The following is a 20,410-nucleotide window of genomic DNA, read 5'->3' on the forward strand; positions in this document are numbered from 1 at the left end:
ATGGAAAACTAACCCAAAGACATCTGAATGACCAGACAGAATGTTGTGTTCACTCAACAAACGTTTATTGAGTGTTCATCACGCTCCAGGCACGACAGATGATAGTGCAAAACATCTCCCAGGGACTCGGAGCGACTGTGCCCTCGCCGCAGGGCCAACCGTTCCTAACGGTCCGGGAACGACCCAGGCGGCGGCTGGAATTCAGTTTTTCAAGCAAACCGCTGCCTGCCAAAGCCTCCCCCGTCCGCAGGGCCGGAGCCAGGGCAGGCGGGCCGTGGGCGCGCTCCACCCGCAGCTGCCTTACCCGGGTGGTGGCCAGAGTGACTTTGTCCACGTGGAGTGTCGAGAGGGCTCGGCCGCGGTGCCGTGCAGCACCCGCCCCTATTTCCCTCCTTTAACACCGTTCCTTTCCTGTCCCCTGGCCAAGACGCGGGTGGGGAACGATCCAGGTAGACATTCTTAACAGATAAGCGGCGCCGCATCGCCCATCACGAGGCAGCTTCCCCCGAGGCCGCCAAAGTGATTCAGTAGAGCCGGGGGCAACCTACGGGTGAGCCAAGCCCCCGGAGCCTCGGAGCGCCGAAGTCCCTCGCGGGTCGCGGCCATTCAACCTCCTCTGCTGAGAGAAGGACCGAGGAACCCAGGAGGTTCTAGCCGGCTACCTCATTCTCAGCAGGTGCAAGCTCCATTAACAGCACCTGCCGCCCGCGGCTCTCACTGGCTAGTGCGGGGGGCCGGCTCCGGCTTTCCATCCGGGTAATTGGACTTCAGCCCACAGCCGCGCACGTCGCTCACGGCAGCCCGCGGAAGGATTGGCTGCGGCGGGGGAGCGTGATTGGTCAGGCTCCAGGGCGAGCGTTGATTGGTTGCGGGGGCGCCGCGGGGGCGGGGCAAGAGGCTGGGGAAAGAGCCGTCCCCCCCTAGGCGGCTACGCGGAGGGAGCGAAGGGGCGGCGGCGCGGGCGAGGTGCGAGGCGAGGCGTGTAGCGCGCGACTCGGGAGGAGCGGTAAAGGCGGGGCTCGAGAGAGGAGTTTGGGGGCGTGGGAGAGGCTGGGCGGTGGGCAGCCTGGCACCTGGGAGGCAGAAGGGTCGGGGCGGGTGGGGTGAGGGTGTGGTGGGGGGGCCCTGTCGCGGGTCACCGTCTGGGGCAGCTGTGCCGGGCGCTAGTAACTGGACCCAGCACAAGAGCGCTGGCCCCGGGGGCTAGGCCCCCAGGACCGGGAGGACCCTCGCCACAACTCTGTTTGCACTCCTAGACCGGTGGCTCCTTTTGAAACGAGGGGCCTTTTGTTAATTTGCCTTTTGCTTTCCCCATCTTAGTCCGGTGGCTGTTTGCAGCTGCAGGATGTTTCGTTATTTAGTGACGGGGTCTGGGTCAAGCTGGCTTTGAACTCGAGATCCTCCAGTCTTTGCCTCTGGAGAGATGGAAGTACAGGCAAGCGCCACAACACTCTGCTTTGGATTGATTGTTTTTCCAGTAGTCTTCCTTTCTTTGTTTATTTGCTTTGTTTGTTCGTTTTTGAGACACAGTCTCTTGTGGTCTACCCAGACTGGCCAAGAACTTGCCCTGTAGCCAACCTTAAACTGCTGATCCTTCTGTCTCCGCCTTTCAGGTACTAGTATTCTGGGGATTGGACACCTGGCCTCCTCACCACCCGCCTCTCCCCAGACAGGATTTCATGTCACTAGGGTGGCCTTGAATTTGCTATGGATGAATTTGAGCTTCAGATCCTTCTGCCTCCACCTCCTCGGTTGCTGGGATTATAAGCATGTGCTACCATCCCAGGCTCAGTCCTCATCAGTCCTGGTTGGTTTGCCTGGTTTGAGTTCATTAATCCATTCCTTAAGATATGAATTGGGCCGGGCAGTGGTGGCGCACGCCTTTAATCCCAGCACTCGGAAGGCAGAGGCAGGTGGATCTCTGTGAGTTCAAGGCCAGCCTGGTCTACAGAGCAAGATCCAGGAAAGGCGCAAAGCTACACAGAGAAACCCTGTCTTGAAAAACAAAAACAAACAAACAAACAAAAAGATATGAATTGGTAACTCAGAGCACAAATTTATTTGTAATATCTGAAGTTAAATTTGCCTGTTGGTTCAAATGGATATCAGCCAGCAAACCTGTCTTTGTCACCGGAATTCACCCTGTGACACACTCCCTCCACAAAAATTACCAGTGTTTTCTGACAAGCTGTTGTCCTATTCAGAAACCTTGTAACTGACTTCTTGACTTTGCCGCCTAACTTCCCATAAATCAATTGCTAGGTCTTCTATATTCGTACTACCAATTCATACTCTTATTTTTCTGTTATTGATATCTGCTGTAGTCATCTATTGGTCTTTGTACCCACTGTTGCTGCTTACAGTTCATTCTTCTAATAACAGAGCCGTTAATTAAGAATTACAGGGGGCAGTAAAATGGCTAATCCAGAAAAGGGAAGCCTGATGCATTCAGTCTTCAAAAACAGTGTAAAGCTAGGAGAGAACCAACTCCACAAAGCTGTCCTCTGACCTTCACATCTCTATCTTGACACACAGTTGTCAAGAGAACTGATTCCTGCATGTTGTCCTCCAATGCCATATGCATGCCAGTACACATGCTTGCACAGGTATAAACAGATGCAATTTAAAAGTAAGTATAAGCCTGGTGTGTGCTATGAAAATGTGTTTGGGATACTGTGAAAATCCTTATGGACTGGTCAGGATTTAGGAAATTTGGATGCAGATCCAGAAAAATATCAGATATTCTTGGCTATGATTCTGATAGTTCCAGAACTAAAAAACTAGTGCTGTGGACCTCAACAAAGAGATGCAATCATGACTGGCCTTCAAAACATTTATTCCCCTTGCATATTCTAGAAATGATGGACCAGCTATATGATCTTGGGAAAATCCTTTTATATTTCTAAGCTTCAGGTTTCCCCAATTGTAACATGAATGAAAAAAAAATAGTGTTTATAATCCATCCCAGTTCTAAAATTCTTTGATTTCTATGCCATATAACATGAATTATGAGACCAAAAATAGCATAAAAGGAGACATGAAAACACACAGGGCTGGATTTACTTTGATTTCCCCTAGAGTATTCACACTGCCCTGACATCCAAAAAGCTTCTTGAAGGCAGCTAAGTCTGTCTTGGCTGCTATGTCCTCAGAACCAAGTTCATGTTGTATACTCAGTATTTATTAGTTTGGATAAATTGTCAGGAGATAGATGTGGTGTATCTTTTCCTAAGATTTATTTTACTTTTATTTATGTATATGTGTGGCTGACTGTGAAGGTCAGAAAAGGGTGTCAGATCTCCTGGAGTTGATCAGTGCTGGGGACCAAGCTCAGGTCCTCTGTAAGACCAGAAAACACACTTATCTGGTCTCCAGCACCATGAGCTATTTCTTGAGATGATTTTCAGTTCTGGCCTATCTAGGAAATAAACCTGTAAAGTTCTAACTTCTCTTTACTATTGCATTGACAGTATTTTGTTTTGTTTTGTTTTGTTTTTTGTTTGTTTTTGAGACAGAATTTCTCTGTGTAGCCATGACTGTCCTGTAACTCTCTCTGTCTACCTGCCTCAACTTCCCCAGTGCTAGGATTAAAGGTGTGTGCCACCATCTCCTTGAAACAATATTGGGGTTTTTTTTTGCACTATCGTGTAGTTAGTTGTTTCTCCTACTAGATGGAGTGTATCAGAGTAGGAATTTTTTTGTTGTGGTGGTTTTTCAAGACAGAGTTTTTCTATGTAGCCCTGGCTGTCCTGGAACTTGTTTTGTAGACCAGGCTGGCCTCAAACTCACAGAGAGCCACCTGCCTCGGCCTCCTGAGTACTGGGGACATATGCCACCACACTCTGCTAGAGCAGGAATTTTTAAAAAGATGTATTTGTGCTTTCTGTGTACTAGTGTTTGCCTGTGTGTATGCTAGTGCACCATGTGCATGCAGTACCCACAAAAACCATGAGGGAGTATTGGATCCTCTAGAGCTGAAATTACAAACTGTAGTGAGCTGCCATGTCGATACTGGGAACCAAACCTGCATCTTCTGCAAGAGCAGCAAATACTCTTGAACACTGCTGAGCCATCTCTCCACCCCCCAGAGCAGGAATTCTAATTCTTCCTTCTGCTCATAACCAAACACTGGCATTTTTTAACTGAACCAGGAGCTAAAAGAACTAAAATCTTTTCTCGACATCCAAAATAAATTATTTCTTGATGTAGGAAAGTAGCAATTCAGAAGTTAATATTTTGAAAAGTATATCAGTGTAAACCTCCTTTATGAAGCCAAACATGTTTCTTTTCCTTGAGTACATATAAAGGTGTTTGTATAATACTACACAAATTCTTGTGAAAAGTTTTATTTACTGGCTATTGGAAAAACTGATGTTTATCCAGTGATTTAGGGGAATGTAAAAATCTACAAAAATAACAGAAGAACCCCAGGCCACATTAAATTCAACCTCTTTCCCCTAAAAGATATAGATAGAGTGGGGAGGTGGAGAGAGTGAGGGTGGTAATCCATGCTTCTAATCCAACTACCAGGAGGCTAAGGCAAAAGGGTCCGGAGATCAGACCAGCCTGGGCAGTCTAGGTCCTATTTCAAAAAAGGGGCTCGGGGAAGAGGGAAATGTAGGTCAGTAGTAGAATGCTTCCATAGTGTCATCCATTCCTCCCTCAAAAAGTGTGAGTGTGGGTGGGTGGTTAGAGGAAGCCAGTTTCCCTCAGTGCTAATGCTTAGTCTCTGAAGTGGTGTACTAAATCTACCCAGTAACTATCCCAAATTGACAAGTCTCCTGAATGCCCAAGGTAATAAAAGGTTCTGGTTTTTTCCTCAGGCCATAAGTCTGGTCAAGAGGATAGATTATATTTTTGGTTGTGAGCCTAACCTTTAGTGGCTGAACCATCTCTCCAGCCCAAGAGGATAGATTAAATTTATTTAAAACTGACTAGGTCTGAGTGGTGGTGGCACATGCCTTTAATCCCAGGCAGAGGCAGGCGGATCTCTGTGGGTTCAGGGCCAGCCTGATCTACGAAAAGTTCAAAAAAACTACTGACTAGGAAAAAAAAAAGATTTAGTAAACCTCTGGTAGATTCTCTGAAAAATTTTATTCCATCTGGTCAGTAAAGCTCTCCAAGGCTAGATGCAAGTGTTCACGCAGCAAGCATCTGTGGTTGTTTGTGGTAGTTCTAGAGTTTGGGACCCTGAGACACAGGCATAGGAACTCTACCATTAAGCTACACCTGGAGCATGCTAGATACAAATTGTGACGCTTTGTAGGAAAACAAATCCCGCTCTAATCTCCTTACCAATCTGTCTGCTCCTGGGAGTGAGGTTTCCACACTAGTCTCTTCATTTTTCCTTCTAGGCTTCCAGGGAAAGCACACTTATAACCAGTTTTACTCCAAAGTAGGTTCTGTATTGATGAATATGTTTTTAGCCTTACTAGAATAAAACTAATTTTTTCAAGATGAAGATATTTTAACTTTATATGTATGTATACCTGTATGCATGTTCATATATTCATGGACTCGTGTGTATGTGTAGATACTTGTGTAGGTGGAAGCATAAAGTTGACACCAAGTGTCTTCCTCAATTGCTTTCTATTTTATTTACTGAGACAGGGTACCTCACTAACCTAGAGCTCCCCAGTTCTGGCTAGACTAGCTAGCCAATTAACCCCAGGGATCCAGTCTCTGCCTCTCAAATGCTAGGATTAAAGATAGCCACTGTACCTGAGTTCACATGGGTTCTGAGATCCAAACTCTGGTCCTTGGACTTATACAGCAAGCATGTAGCATTGCCCCGACCCAGCATTTTTATTATTATCCGGGTTGAACTTTGTACCTGGAGGCAAATTATATTTACTCATGTTTAAGTAGTTCTTATTAAAAACTACATTGTGGCCCAGTATAGTGGCGCACGCCTTTAATCCCAGCACTCCAGAGGCAGAGGCAGATGGATCTCTTGAGTTATAAGACAGCTTGGTTTACATAGTGAGTTCCAGACTAGCTAAGGCTACATAGTGAGATCCTGTCTCAAGAAAAAGCATTTAAAAAAAGAAACCATACATTATGTTTGGGTTATCATAATATGTAATGGCATTGTGTAATTTTTTTATCATCTATAGTGTTTTCTACTGGTGTTTATTTACTTTTAAATTGAAGTTGATCAAAATAAAGAATTATGACACATATTGTTACGCTGAAAGTTTAAGTAAAATGAAAGTTAAGAAGAAACTTCTACTCGGAGGCAAAGCCAGGGGGATCTCTGTGAGTTCAAGGCCAGTCTAGTCTACAGAGCAAGATCCAGGACAGGCACCAAAACTACACAGAGAAACCCTGTCTCCAAAAAGCAAAAGAAAAAAAAAAAAAAGAGAAGAAGAAGAAACTCCTGAAATCACTTGACAAGACTTTTCATAAGCAAATAATAACTCAAATTCTGGGTGATAGGTTAAACAAACTTTTCAGGTATATGTGTACCTCTATAAAAATGAGGCTATTATTTCCTACTTTACAAGGTTGTATGAATATTGAATAATTAATGCATATAAAGTGACTAGGACAATAGCTACTCAGCACATTTATTTTTTGTCTTTGTGTTCCTACTGCCACAGTAGCATCTAGCACATGGAAGTGATTGATGTGCTTTAACTGCACTAGGAAAGCCAGTAGTTCTAGAGGAAGCAGGATAACAGATAAGTACTGTGGTGGAATAGTGTGACCTATATCCGTCAGCACTAGGAATCCCTGAGGCTTTGGAAGAGATGCTGTTAAAGATGAAACTTGAAAGAATAGAACTTGATGAGGACACTGGCAAGACTAAGAAGACACAGGTGGCATGTGTCAGAGGAAGATATATTAATAGATCCTACTCCCCTAACAAATATAGAATAAAAATATGAGGATATGAAGATGGCAGGCAAAAATCAGAGACAAAATATCTTTCATCCCATTAAGGAATTTACATTTAGGCAGCTGAGAGCCACATTAAAGAAAATAAGAGAAGTTGTATTCATTCAACAAAGTATTATTGACCAAATAGTAAGTAGTTATATGCTAAGCACTAAAGAAGGAAAAAATAATCTGTATTCTTGAGGAATTTACATTCTTATGTAGAGATGAGAAATAACCTTGCAAGTTATCAAATAAGTTGGTTTTTAATCATAGTAATATGGAAAACCACTGGAATATTTTGAGGGGAAACATTACAGGCATTACTTGAAGTTTTCCAGCTTTTGAGAATAAGCTAAAAGGATGATGGCAAATACAAAGATATAATTAAGCAATTGTAGTAATCTAAATATAAATCCCACACACACCATGATGCTGGGGATTGAACTGGAGGCCCTGTATGTGCTCAGAAGTACCATACCACTGAGCTACATCCCTAGCCTGATACAGTGTTCTAAAACAGAGTTATAGCAACGGAAGAATAAAAAGTGGTTGGAGTAGAGGGAATAAATATTACTGATAGTTGAGTGTGGTGGCACATAATCTATAATCTAGTACTTAGGCTGGAATAGGAGGATCACAAGCCCATCCTGAGCTGCTTAGTTCTATACCAACTACCTAGCAAGACCCTGTCTTTAAAAAAAAAAAAAAAAAGTGGTTGGATACAAACACATAGTTTAGGAGGAAATTCCTAAGTAGATCCACAAATTGGGGAGTTATAGCCCATAGATGGGATTTGAAGTCAAAACCATTAATGAAACTTGATAAGATCACCCAGGAAATGAGGTAGAACACAGAAGAGGGGGGAAAGATGGGTCCCTGGGACACTCCACTGTTTGGAGGTTTCAAGACAGAGAGAGAAGGAACTGCTAAACAAGACTGATATATCAACCGGAAATTGAGATGAAAAACTAGAAGTCTGTGCTGGGAAAGCCAAATGAAGAAAGTGTTTAGAAAAGAGGACATTGCAGGCCTGGTGGTATAAGCCCATAATTCCAGCTGTTTCGGAGGCTGAGGTAGGAGGAGGGTAGATTCAAGCCTTCACTGGCCCATAGAGTAAGTGTGAGTTTAAGGCCAATCTGAGTAACTTAGTGAGACTCTGTCAAAAAAATTTAAAGATTGAGAGGCATGGTCTCACACACCTATAATCCCAGCATTTGGGAGACTGTGGCAGGAAGTGCCTCAAGCTCAGGACCAGGCTGGGCTACAGAAAGACCAGAGTCAAAGCAAGTGAGACTGGGGATATAGCTCAGTAATTGAACATTCGCCTAAAATATGGGGAGGGGGGAGTAAGGAGGGGGGAAAAGAAAAGAAAGGGATAGCTTGTAAGGACCACTGCTTACCATCTACGAGTTCCTAAAAAAGAAAAGCCTGGTGGTGGTGGCTCATGCCTTTAATCCCAGCACTCAGAAGGCAGAAGTAGGGCCAGCCTGGTCTACAAGAGCTAGTTCCAGGACAGCCAAGGCTATACAAAGAGCCCCTGTCAAAACAAAGAACAAAAGGACAAAGAAAAGAGGATATTACAAACTATGTTAGATATTATGACAAGATTAGGCAGGGAACTGAAAGTTGATCTTTAGATTTAGCAGTGTAGTTGCTAGTAACCTTGATGAATAATGGGAGAGTATTCAAGAAGAGAAAATGAGGACAGATAATGTTACTACCCCTGTGCCCTATGCAAAAAGAAGGGGGAAGTGGAAAACAGTTGGGGAAAAGAAGTAGATTCAACATAGAGTTTCTTCGAGAAAGAATGTTGTGGTGCTAAAGAAATGGCTTGGCGGTTAAGATCACTGGCTGTACTTTGAGAAGACCCAAGTTTGGGTCTAAACACCCACATCAGACACTTCACAACTGCCTGAAACTCCTCCTACAGAAAATCCATTGACCTCCTAAGGCACCTATACCCATACACAGACATACACACATAGAATCAAAATATGTGAAGAAGAGTTAAAGGACACCTTGGAAACCCTATCTAAAAAGAAAGGGAGACTGGAGAAGGAAGCATTAGAAACTTGAGACGCTCTGAAGCAATTGTGAGTTTAGACATGTGGAATAAGAATTACAGTGAGAGAGATGTTGGTATTTGCTTGACAGCAAAGTGAAGGTACAGTATCAGAGATTCATAGCAAAGCTAGTAAGAAGGCTGTTCAATGTTCTAGATAAGATTTGACATGCTTCTCAAGTGGGGCACTGTAGGCATTATTAGGCTATAGGTACAATTGAAGCTACAGGTATCAGTGAAGTTGCCTAAAGAGAGCAGTAACCTAAAGAGAGCAATAACATTAGCAATGTATAGAAGGCACTGGATGACAAGCCCCACACTCAGAAAGACCCTGCCAGGCAAACAAGATGAGAACCTAAGGGAAAAGGCACAGAAATGAAGGAGGGATTTTTGTGGAGAGTAGCTGCCCTGTTGTTGCAGAGTGATAAGGTAAGGTTTCAGACATGTCATCTGGGCTGATCTGGGAAGTTGTGTTGAAGGAGCAGAGCAGAACTTCATTTCATTCTTGGTTGAGGAGTAAAAAGAAGCCAGATGGTGGCTGGAGAAATGACTCAGTGGTTAAGAGCACTTGTTGCTCTTGCAGAGAACCAGGATTCAGTTCCCAGCACCTACATGGTGGCTCACAAGCACCTGTAAGGCCAGTTCTAAGAGATCTGACACCCTCTTTTTGCCTCCACAGGCACCTGAATTCACATGGTGCACAAACATGGAGGCTCTCACATGAACACAACTAAAAATCTTTTAAAAATAAATAAATAAATAATTTTAAAAAGGAAGAAACCAGATATAGAGACTAAATAAAGACTATGCCTCCAGAAAAAAAAAATAAGTGCCAAGACCTTTACTAGACCTAAAATGGCACCCTTTGCAGACCCCAACTTCTGGAAAGGCCCAAAAGTATAAAGGAATTTTAAGTAGTTAGATATGAAATCTAACTATGGTTTTTTTTTCTTAAGTGTCAAATGCTCTATTTGATACTATACATAAACCACACTAAAGCCTTTCAATACTAGAAGGCAGCATCCTTTAACAGAGAATTCTAATTAAATTGGCATCATCAAGAATAAACAGTTGCTGGGCTGGAGAGATGGCTCAGAGGTTAAGAGCACTGGCTGCTCTTCCAGAGGTCCTGAGTTCAATTCCCAGCAACCACAGGGTAGCTCACAACCATCTATAATGAGATCTGGTGCCCTCTTCTGGCATGCAGGCATACATGCAGACAGAACACTGTATACATAATAAATAAATAAATCTTAAAAAAAAAAATTGCTGTGTTCTTAAAAAAAATAAAAAATAAACAATTGTTTCCTGATGTTCAACTACTACCTGTAACAGGCCAGTGAACACAAATTAAAACACAGGTGTCTTCAGCTTGTTTCTGAGATAGTGAATTTCCCCAGTGTTTAAACATATTCATATGCCCAGTTATATAAATTAAGTGTAAAACCATTCAGTATGTTTTGAGATGACACCCCCATCTTTGTGGAAAGTTTAACATTACTAATTAAGTCCAATCCTATCTTGATAAAAGGAGGGCAGTGATAGTATTTATGCAACTGGAATTGTTACTTTAAAAAAGATCATATCCACTTTACTACAAGTCAGTTTTGCTTACATCAGGACTGTCCAACAAAAGCATTGTTAGCCATTCATGATCTGTATTCTGGTACATGAATAAATTATGATACACATTAAAAGCCATGAAACATTTGTAATAAAGGCATTGGTATTAACCCACTAGTAGCCTTTTTAAGGTCTGCCCTTTCTCCCTTCTTTTTTTTTTTTTTTTTTTTTTTTTTTTTTTTTGGTTTTTCGAGACAGGGTTTCTCTGTGTAGCTTTGCGCCTTTCCTGGGACTCACTTGGTAGCCCAGGCTGGCCTCGAACTCACAGAGATCCACCTGCCTCTGCCTTCCGAGTGCTGGGATTAAAGGCGTGCGCCACCACCGCCCGGCCTTTCTCCCTTCTTAATCCCAGGGAAGATCATTTTTGTTTCAAGGATGTACTTTTGGGATTCTCAAAATACTCCTCCAGTGTATCCTCTCCCCAGGTGATGCCTTTGCTCTTGTTGGCATCTGTGTAAGAGAATCCAGTGGCCTGACCTGGCCTCCGCCCAAACAGACCATGGAGATTTGGTCCAGTCTTATGCTTGCCTCCCTTTTCCACAGTCTGGCACTGGGCACACTTCTAAACAAAAAATCTTCTTACCTTTCTCAACGTCATCTATTTTTAATTCACTCCTTTCTGCTCAACACCACAAATGCTTCGACCTGAAGATGGCTGTCCTGCTCTTTACTATATGTATGTTTTTTTTAATTTTTCATTCCTTTTTCTTTAAAAATTAATATATAGTTCTCCTTCAAAAAAAAGATGAAATGAGTATCTATATGGTTTCATGTACCTTAGCTAACGTGTTTTTTTTGTTTCTTTTTTTTAAATATCCTGAGACTTTTTCCATGAAATAGATTTTTTTTTTTTTACTGGAGCTTTTGAAATGGGAAAATAGACAGGTGAGATTTTTTGTTGTTGTTTTTGGTTATTTTATCTTATTTGTTAGTGTTTTGTTTTTTAAGACAGGTTTCTCTGTGTACCCCTGGCTGTCCTGGAACTCACTCTGAAGGCCAGACTGGCTTCAAACTCAGAAATCCTCCTGCCTCTGCCTCCTGAATGCTGGGATTAAAGGTGTGCACCACCACTGTCCAGCTTAGTAGTGGGGGGTGTTTGTTTTTAATACAGTGTGTTCTCATGCCTCTCTGCCAACCAGACAAGTGGTGGCAGAAAACAACTTCTTGATTTGTTTGTTCCAGGATGTTAAGTCAGTACAACAGAAAATGTCCACTGAACAAACTTCATGGACAAACCTGTCCACTGTTCAAAAAATAGCCCTGGGTCTTGGAATCCCAGCAAGTGCAACAGTTGCCTACATCCTATATCGCCGATATAGGGAAAGCAGAGGTATGTAAACCCATGCAGTGCCTGCAATAATATTCCATCTCCCTGTTTTGTAAAGTTGAAATGAAAGCTGCCCTTGCCATACCAGTACTTTTTGTTAAAATATAATTCATTTTCTGTGAGAAAGGTTTGAAAATGTCATTTCTTCCTTTGTTACTGGAAAGCTAGTTTATGAAGGGAACTTATGATGTCATTGACTCTTCCCTTCAGCAAAACCAACTATGTGACTTCTAAATGTATATACTCATTCTGCTGCTTCTCTCCAGCTGTCAGGAGGTAGGCCACAGCTGGACCTAGAAAACAGGTTCCAAAGAAATGACTAATATAAAAATAAGTTTTCAGGCCAATGAATGCCTCAGACAACTTCTAGCCTTTATTGTTTTATAAGAGTCATGTCTTAGAGTAGCATCCTAAAAACTCATAACTTTTCTTCTCCAGAATCATCTTTTCCCATTTTAATATCTGAAATAGTATCCCAAAGAAAATGCCAAATGGTCTTAGGAGGAGGTCAGGTAGAGTGCTGGGGAATTGAACTTGCCCTTGTGTATACACTGCACCCTTACCTCTGAGCGATACACCCAGCTCCAGCTCTGGTCTTTGGGGACCTTCTCATTCCCACTCAGATTCTATGTCTTGAATTGTGGTTGAGGTCCATAGTGTGTCTCTTGGATTAGTGTCTCTGACAGCCTGACTCGGGAGAGACAGTAGCAGCTTTAGTGTATTTAAGTCTGGTCTGTCATGGTCTACACAGAAGAACGACTGACATTTGTTGGAGAAGATGACATTGAGATAGAGATGCGAGTTCCCCAGGAGGCTGTGAAGCTCATCATTGGTCGACAAGGCGCCAATATTAAACAGGTAAGTGTGAGCAGGCAGATGGCTTTCTCAGGCATGGATTCTGTGTTGACTCCTTGTTTCCTTCCTCTGAACACCCATGCTGCACATATTTTTAAAAGAGAAAATACAGGAACTTATTATTAAGCTAACTGCACTGGTTTCCTTCTAAAAATGAACACTTCTCATATGGTAGATGACTAAGCTTGAAACAGTATTTGATTGGATGATTCTCAGCTTGATATAGCATGAATATTTTTATTAGGTAGTTAGTGAGCTCCCATTAAATGACAATAAAGAATTGCTACCTAACTATTCTTCCATCTTCCATTGTTTAACTGAAATGTCAAGAAAGCAAAATCTTTTTGCTGGGGATATGGATATTGGTAAAGTAGTTACTAGTACTGCCAGGACCTGGGTTTGCTCCCTAGCAGAAAAAGAGAAAGAAAATCTTTAGTTGCTAGTCCAAACAAAATCAGCGAGCAAACGGGTTATAAACACAGAGAGAAATGATTTTAATGAACTGCTACTTCGATTACCTTTATCGCTAATTTTCATATATAAATACAGTTTCGTGATTTAACTGAGGCCTGTGGCCAGCTCCACCTGCCTCCAGGGTTTGATAGAATGTCCTTAGCTAGGCCCAAATTGAAGTTCTTTAAAGTGTGTGCCTCCTTCTCGCTGCAGTTGCGGAAACAGACAGGCGCTCGGATTGACGTGGACACGGAGGATGTAGGCGATGAGCGAGTACTGCTCATCAGTGGTTTTCCTGTTCAGGTGTGCAAGGCCAAAGCAGCAATCCATCAGATCCTGACAGAAAACACCCCAGTGTTGGAGCAGCTCTCAGTCCCCCAGAGATCTGTGGGCAGAATCATAGGTACCACTGGACAGCTTCCTCTTCTTTATTCTTTGTCTTTACCTGTCTCTCACCCATTTGCAAGGGTTTTCCTGGCTTCCCCTTCACTTTGTTAGGGGAAAAAGACACACTTAGTTCAGAACTTTACTTTCTTTCAGAACTGGTGTTTTAAAAATAAGATGAGAGTCTTTCAAATAGGTTTTTATTGGCCAGCAAGATGGCTCAGTGGATAAACTGCTGCTAAGCCTGACAACTTAGTCCATCCCAAGCCCCACATGGTGGAAAGAAAGAACCAAGTTGCCCTCTGACCTCCACACAGGTGCTGTGGTACACCCTGTCCACACAAACCACACATGTATACACAAGATAAGTGAAGATTTGCTTTGTTAAAAATAAGCTTTTCTAGGGATGCTAGAGCTGCCCATAGTATCCTAGACCTTTGAAGACAGTGACCCAGAGAGTCCCTGTTACACTTCTCCCTGGACCATGCTTTAGTGCTGACACTCCGTACCATGTGGCTTACAGATGAAAATACAAAATATATCTGCTGTGCAGCCAAAAAGTGGAAATGTCTTGACGTTAATCTGTCCAAAGCATAAGTTTAAATAAAATGGTTAAATCAGAGTCCTATATTCTCTTTTCTCCAGGATTTACTTCAGTAGCTCCTTATTCCTACTTAGTATCTTACATTCTATTCAAATCGATTATGAGAACTGACTTCTTTTTGTAACATGTACAAAACAGTGGTTCCTCTTATAGTGAATGTTGGTCTGGAGGAAAGGATGGGTTTTTCTGTATTAATATAGGGAGAGGTGGCGAGACGATTCGTTCTATCTGTAAGGCTTCTGGAGCCAAAATCACTTGTGACAAAGAGTCAGAGGGAACGTTACTACTGTCAAGACTTATCAAAATCTCAGGAACACAGAAGGAAGTGGCAGCAGCTAAGGCAAGTATACCCAAGGATGAGGGTGGCCCTTCTGGCCATCCGTCAGTATCTGGCTACACAGAAGTGACACCTCTCTTGTTTCCCACAGCATCTCATACTGGAGAAAGTTTCAGAAGATGAAGAACTTCGGAAAAGAATTGCCCATTCTGCAGAAACCAGGGTCCCACGAAAGCAGCCAATCAGTGTGAGAAGAGAGGAAGTGACTGAGCCCGGTGGAGCTGGCGAAGCAGCTTTATGGAAGAATGCCAGTTCTAGCATGGGGCCGGCTGCACCCCTGGAGGTTCCTCTCCGCAAAGGAGGTGGTGATATGGTTGTTGCAGGACCAAAAGAAGGTTCCTGGGAGAAACCTAATGATGACAGCTTTCAGAATTCTGGTGCCCAGAGCAGTCCAGAGACATCCATGTTTGAAAGTATGTAATGAAGAGGAGCCTATTAACCATATGAAAGACAGGAATACTGGATTAACTACATAAGTAGGAAACAATTAAAAATTCTGTTTTTGTGATATCCATCTCTGTCATCATAGATAATGCCTTTTGGCTAATATTTTACTTAGAGTAATACCAAACATTAATAATAATTTTCTGAGTACAGCTAATGAAGGAAAATAAGATAGAAATATGTTGACAAAGGAAACAGATTAGTAATCAAATAATTAAATTTTTATTATAGTCTCTTACACATATTTTGTGTGTGTGTGCACTTGTATGTATGTGTATCCATTCAGGGATGCGGTGGGGGGGTATGCACATGAGTGCACATGTACATGTACATGGAGGCCAGAGGTCAGCTTTGTGTGTTGCTCCCCAGGGACCATTCATCTTATTTTTTCAGATGAAGCCTCTTTACTGGGACCTAGGACTTGCTGATTAGACTAGGCTGACTGGCCAGTGAGCCCCAGGGATCCCCCATCTCTGCCTCCCTGACACGGAGGTTGGGATTATAAGCATTTGCCATCATACCTTGACTTTTATGTGGGAGCTGGGGACAATCCTCATGCTTGCATGGAAAGTACTTTACCAGCTGAACTGTCACCCCCAGCCCCAGACATACTTTTTTTCATACACACTTATTTTAAATCATATTTTTATTTTGTCTTGAGAAATGTCATGTGTATATACAATGTATCTTGGTATCTAAAGTTTCCCTGTGCTCCCCCAAAACATCTTCCTCCCAACTTCATTTTTTTATAACCCATTGAGTCCAATTAGTGCTAGCCATATTTTCATGGGTGTGGGTCCATCCACTGGGGCATGGGTAACCTATATTTCCAAAGAAAAGTGACTCCCCCCACCATCTACAATGCCAGTAGTTCCTTAGCTAGGCATAGGGCCTCAGGATCCCCTCCCCCATCTATGCTGAAATTTTAACTGGCTTGATCTTGTGTAGGTGACCACAGCTTCTGTGAGTTCGTGTATCCAAATACCATGTAATGTCCAAAAGACCACATTTTACCACACTCCTCATCCTCTGGCACTTACATTCTTTCTGTCCCCTCCTCCATGGTGTTCCCTGAGCCTGGGTGGGAAGTGGGGGTGTGGGTTGCTATAGATCTTGTCTATTGCTAAGTACACTCATATCTAGGCATACTTTTTTGCATAAGAAATTCTCAACCTGGTTTTGCCTGTCTCATTACTGTTTCTAAATGTGATTTTTGAAGAAAGAATGAAATGGCCATGGGCTTCCTCTTCTACGCAGAGGTGCTAGCTTGAACAAGAAAGGGCAGAGTCCCTAAAAGAAGCTTGCCTAGGTTCATATAATAAATCCCTGGTAGAAGAGAATCTATAATAAGCAGAATTGCTGTCTGTGTCCTTTCTTATTGATCCTTCCAGGCCTAACAGATGAAGGCTTAACCTTCACTATAATCGCTGCCTCCTTTGAGTCCATGGAGAATGACAGTGTAAATAAACTTGGTTACATAAAAAGGTATAGAAGATAACTTAGTACCTTTCTTCGGGGCATTTTTGTATGAGTCACCAAATTGTCCCTCTAACCATTTCTAAAATGGTAAACAGCCACAGGGTATTTATACCTTTCATCTCCCTGATGCAGTCTCCCCATTCCTACCAAAGATGGTACTGATATGGTCACCATCCTTACCCTGTGTTCAGTTCCCAGTCCTGACTTCAGTTTCCATGCTGATGAGTACCTAGAAGTCTACGTTTCTGCTTCTGAACACCCTAACCACTTCTGGATCCAAATCATTGGCTCCCGCAGCCTCCAATTGGATAAACTTGTCAGTGAGATGACCCAGCACTATGAGAATAGTCTGGTGAGTTGCTATATGGAGAAGGCTGGGCTGGGGCTTATCTTTTTCATTGAAAATGTTCCTTTCTTTCTGTTATTCTCTATTAGCTATCACTTCATAATAACCCCCTCATGCCCATCTCCACATATAGCCTGAAGACTTGACTGTGCATGTAGGAGACATTGTAGCAGCACCTTTATCTACAAATGGTTCCTGGTATCGAGCCCGGATTCTCGGTACCTTGGAAAATGGGAACTTGGACCTCTACTTTGTTGACTTTGGAGATAATGGAGATTGCCCACTGAAGGATCTCAGGGCTCTCAGGTAAGTGCAGAAGCCAGTGTGGAGTCTGCTGGACTAATCCCAGCTGTTGGCTCACTTCTGCTGATAAAGTGGTGAGCTATTGGCAAATATCATCAAGGAGATTTAGAAGGGAACGTATATACCTGGCATTCTAATTTTGATTTCTTTAATTTTAGGAGTGACTTCCTAAGTCTTCCATTTCAAGCAATAGAATGCAGTCTAGCACGGATTGCCCCCTCAGGTAACCTAGTCATGCCACCTATTGACTTTACCTCCAAACAGAGTAACTTTCATAGAGCATGTAAGAAGAATTCTCACATTCCCAAGCTTTTTACTTCTGGAGACACAGGTGCATTTTCCTTATCAGCACTAGAAAGCAAGACAGAAACTTACTTGGCAGTCAGATCTAAACTCACCAGGTCAGCAGTCAGATCTAAACTCACCAGGTCAGAATATAAGTACATTCCTGGAATCCATCGTGGACAGGATACATCCCTACTCTTACCTTACCAGCACTGACCTACTCTCATCAGCTCTGAGGCTCAGCCCCTTCTTCCCCCTTATGATCTTCTTCCAGGTGAACAGTGGGAAGAGGAAGCTCTAGATGAGTTTGACAGACTCACTCACTGTGCTGACTGGAAGCCCCTGGTGGCCAAGATCTCTAGCTACGTCCAGACTGGAATCTCAACTTGGCCAAAAATCTATTTATATGATACCAGCAATGGGAAGGTAAGAGTGAGGTTCATACATTGCTTGCTGCATCATCTATATTTTCTTTCCCAGAAACTTTTGTTTTGTTTTTTCGAGACAGGGTTTCTCTGTGTAGTTTTGGTGCCTGTCCTGGATCTCGCTCTGTAGACCAGGCTGGTCACAGAGATCCATCTGGCTCTGCCTCCCAAGTGCTGGGATTAAAGGCGTGTGCCACCATCTGGCCCCAGAAACTTTTATCTGATATCACTTCTACTCTGAAAGATCTGTTGACCATCTCACCTCAGTTTGGTTGCAAATTTGCTCTCCCTTACAACAGAACATCATTGCTTTCTCATTATTCCTTTTCAGAAACTTGATATTGGGTTAGAATTAGTTCGTAAAGGATATGCAGTCCAACTTCCTGAAGACATTGAAGAAAACAGAACTGTCCCAGATATGTTGAAGGACATGGTGAGTTACTAGTCATTTCCAGAAAAATCTAGTGCCTGTAGGCAAATCAAATGTCTAGTCATAATACTTTTATCAATTTTATTTTTTAAGATTTTAATGTTTTTTTTTCATATGTATGTGTGTTTTAACTATATGTGTATCTTTATACCACATGCATATAGTGCCTGAGGAAGCCAGGAGAGGGTGTTGGTGCCCCTGGAACTGGAATTAAAGACAATTGTGAGCTGCCATGTGGGAAGAGCAGTCAGTGGTCTTAACCTCTGTGCCATCTCTATAACCCCTAACAGTTATTTTTTTAATCCTATGTATGCGTGTGTATCTTTCTAGTGTATGCCAGATATGTAAGTGCCCAAGAAGGAAAGAGGCATTGGGTCTCCTGAAGATGAAGTAATAAGAGGTTGTGAGTCATGTAATGTGGGTGCTGGGAATTCCACTTGGGCCCTCCAGAAAAGTAATGTGTGCTCTAACCGCTGAGTCATCTCTAGCCCCGTTTCACCAACTTTAATGAAATAAAGCTTAGGCCATCATGAGAACCTTTAGATTACTTCATTTTCCAGACTGATTAAAAATGTGATCAAAGACATTGTGTCTTTCTTAGTAGTCAGATTGAGCAACTGCCTTAACCAAACCTGTGATCAAAATGACAGGCTTCTCCCTTCGCACCAGTCAAGATACTTTCCTTTTCTCTTCCATGCCTAAGGACACAGAAACAGATGCTTCTCTTGCCAGCATACTCACTGAGACCAAAAAAAGCCCTGAAGAGATACCACATACCCTGTCCTGCCTCAGTTTATCAGGTACAAACAGCAATACTTTCATACAGCATCTGTGAAAGTTAACTTTTCTTAGTCTGTCCAGATTAGAGACGTTAGTTAAAGCTTGGTTCTAGGACTGGGGAATGTGACTTGGTTGGTAGAGTACTTAACTAACATGCACAAAGCCCTGGATTAGATCCCTCTGACTTCATAAAACTGTGTGGAGACACACGTGCCTACAATTCAAGCATTGGTAAGTGGAAGAGGAGCATCACAAGGTCAGGGTCAATAGAGAGTTTGAGGCCAGCCTACACTGCATACAATCCTGTCTAAAAACAAAAACCACTTGGCTCTTAGGACATTGAGCACCAACTGCCCGTTTTTCTACTGAGCTTCACTGGCAATGCCTGCTGGAATAAAGCAATCTCATGTTCTTGTTTCTGCTCACTAGAAGCTGCCTCTATGTCTGGTGATGATAACCTTGAAGACGACTTATTCTGAAGTCTGAACTGCAGCTGCTGGACCAGCCGTCTGCTTTGCTGTGAGTGGTGCTGTCATCTATCTGTAGCAACCAGAAAGTAACGAGTGTGACAAGGGCCTTTATTCCCTCTTCCCTACGCTCTTACCTTTGTGTGTTTCTCTACAGCATCTTTGGTGCAGCGTAACTTGCTCTGAGAGCCCTTTTAAGTTTTTTATCTCTATGTCTTTGGCAGGATTTGGTGCCAGAAGAGAGGAGTCTGTGATGAGAGATCCGTGAAGCCATTTATTTCACATGGTGTGGCTTGCTGTGGATCAAATCCATTTTCTGTTCCATTGAACATACCAGAAGGTGACTGATGGAGACAAATGGATTTCTCCACTGCCCTCTTCTGGTTCCTCCCCCATCTTTCCATGTTTGAATGCTGCTGTGTACTTCCCAGCCTCTTCACACCAGGTTAAGTCTCCTCTTCCAGTAATAATTTGCATTACTGCTGGACTGCATTCTTTTTGAGGCTGGGGAACAGCCAGGGTTTGGGCATTGGAAGTGATGATTCTGCAGATTTCTGACTCACCTTATCAGGTGACTGTAGTTATAGGAAGTATTTGGTGGACTCAGAAGACTGCAGTTGTCAGGAGACAAAGGGAAAAATTGGCATAAATATATGGGGAGGAGAGTACTACCTCTCACCCTTAATTGTTGAGGTTATTGAAGATAGTTTTTTTAAAACAGTCCTTCAAGCTATTTCTTTGTAAACTTTACTTAAAATACAAGTAGAAGAAAGGGAGAGGCAACTTAGGAAATGTTGTAAACTTCTAGCATGTGTCTATGTATACACACACCTAAGGAGAGAAAAAGAATGTGTAGTTTTGCTTAAATAATTTGGGGGATTGTTTGCTGAATAAAGTTCTCTAGAAAATTATCTAAAACCATAT

The 20,410-nt window shown here is 42.7% G+C and overlaps 1 protein-coding gene across 1 annotated transcript; it reads left to right on the plus strand.

The window, feature by feature from the left end:
- Positions 1–873: 873 nt before the first annotated feature.
- Tdrkh (tudor and KH domain containing) lies at positions 874–20,409 on the plus strand. Its single transcript, XM_052732250.1, has 14 exons — positions 874–1,006; positions 11,750–11,897; positions 12,646–12,752; positions 13,416–13,605; positions 14,391–14,530; positions 14,619–14,940; positions 16,642–16,802; positions 16,930–17,102; positions 17,258–17,322; positions 17,659–17,810; positions 18,141–18,242; positions 18,943–19,039; positions 19,449–19,538; positions 19,711–20,409. Exons 2-13 carry the CDS (start codon positions 11,774–11,776, stop codon positions 19,496–19,498), a joined length of 1,683 nt encoding a protein of 560 aa, XP_052588210.1. The 5' UTR covers positions 874–1,006; positions 11,750–11,773; the 3' UTR covers positions 19,499–19,538; positions 19,711–20,409.
- Position 20,410: the final 1 nt, after the last annotated feature.

Source organism: Peromyscus californicus, unplaced genomic scaffold, assembly GCF_007827085.1.
Source record: "Peromyscus californicus insignis strain IS unplaced genomic scaffold, ASM782708v3 Scaffold_9__1_contigs__length_137607984, whole genome shotgun sequence".
Lineage (NCBI taxonomy): Eukaryota > Metazoa > Chordata > Mammalia > Rodentia > Cricetidae > Peromyscus > Peromyscus californicus.